Genomic DNA, 1,643 nt, shown 5'->3' on the forward strand with positions numbered 1-1,643 from the left:
TCCTTCATAATTTCTTAGTGTTTCTTCATAATAGTTTTCAGCGTGCATCCCATTGATACGTGTCTGTGTACTAGCTTTGTCTGCGTGCCAGAATGCGAGCCCCATAAAGACAGAGGCGGAACCCTGCGGTTCACCCACTGCACCCCCAGCCTCAGTAAACACTGCTGCAGGAACCCGCCTGCCGGGCTGCTGCCGCAGACACAGCGAAGCCGACCTGTCCGTCTGTCTGGCCCCTCTCACCCTGTCCCCTCCAGGGAGTACAGTGCCTGCACTAGGCCAGGTGCTGCTCGGAGCCCTCTGAGTGCGTGCTAAGTTGCGTCTGACTCTGCGACCCCATGGACTGCAGCCCACCAGGCTCCTCTATCCATGGAATTCTCCAGGCAAGAACACTGGAGTGGGTTCATCCTTCCAACCACTCAGTGATAGCCACCCTTACCCCCAGTTTATAGATGGGGAAACAGGCACATGAGGACTTAGGTGTGTCCAATGCCAGGCACCTGGCACATGGTGGGGCTGGGAGATGAACCACTGCCACTCTGACTTGCCAGCTGTGCAAGGAGACACTTCAGAGCTGAAATTGTAAGATTGTGTGTGTGTGTGTGTGTGTGTGTGTGTGAGGGGTAAGGGTGGGGAGTGGGGCAGAGAGAGAAGGGAAACAGAGGCTCAAGACCCCTCGACTATCAGACCTAAATAAAGGAAAAAAATAAGCTTTGGGGGAACTGAGGACCACAGGGGTGTAGGCCAGCAGTTCTAACTGAGGGCAAATGTGCCCCTAAGGGGACACTGGGCAATGCCTGGAGGCATCCTATGTTGTCACAATGCGGTGGGGGGTGTGAACGCTCCTGCACCCAGAAGCTGCTGCTAAACACGCCAGGGTGCAGGGACGGGCCCTCAACAAAGTGCACTCCGCCCCCTGCCAGTAGTGTAGGGCACTCCCTCCCTGCCCCGCCCCCTGGTCTACGAACTCAGATTCTCGACTCCAATCTCTCTTTCCTCCCGTCTACTCTCCTCTCTCTCCTCCCCGTCTCCCCACCCCGTCCCCCGCGCCCCCTTTATTGCCGCCCTTTGGTCCCGCTGGCCCTGCCCGCCTCCGCCCTGGCTCCCTGGCTCCCCTCGGCCTCTCCCTCTGCCCTCTCCCTCACCTGCCTCCTTGGTTTCTTCTCCCTTCATCCCACCTCTCCTCTGGTTTTTATCCGTCCCTCTCATTTCTTCACACCCCTGTCCACTTTCCCTCTCTTGCCTTCCCATTCATCACTCTCTGACCCTTTCTCTGCCCGTGATCGTTGCTGTTCCCCCTCTGCGGCATCGGCACATTCTTCTGTGGCTCCCGTATCACCGACCACTGCCCCTGGCCAACCCCGGGCCCATGCATGCCCCCCCCCCTTCCGCCTCCTGGCTCCTGCCCGCCCGCTCCCCGTGCTTCTGTCTTCCCTTGGGCTGCCTTCCTCATCCTTTCCTGCCACCATCTCCACATTTCTGCACCTCTGGCGCCTTTCTTCCGTGCACCGTTCCAGCCTCGGTTCGCCCCCCAGCCTGGCTGCCCCGGCCGAGCTCCTGCGCGCCCCATGCCGGCCCTCCTGCTCCTCGGGACCCTCCTGTTCCTGGCCTCGACTACCGGCCAGGCTGAGGCGCGTCCGTCCAAC

At 60.1% G+C, this 1,643-nt stretch overlaps 1 protein-coding gene across 1 annotated transcript in view; it reads left to right on the forward strand.

Moving 5' to 3' along the window:
• SHISA7 (shisa family member 7) overlaps positions 1-1,643 on the forward strand; it is a 14,919-nt gene that overhangs the window by 5,263 nt on the left and 8,013 nt on the right. Inside the window, 1 exon segment of the mRNA XM_010848686.1 lies at positions 1,515-1,632. Within this exon segment, the coding sequence (XP_010846988.1) occupies positions 1,515-1,632 (118 nt within the window).

Source organism: Bison bison, unplaced genomic scaffold (genome assembly GCF_000754665.1).
Source record: "Bison bison bison isolate TAMUID 2011002044 unplaced genomic scaffold, Bison_UMD1.0 scf7180017850463, whole genome shotgun sequence".
Lineage (NCBI taxonomy): Eukaryota > Metazoa > Chordata > Mammalia > Artiodactyla > Bovidae > Bison > Bison bison.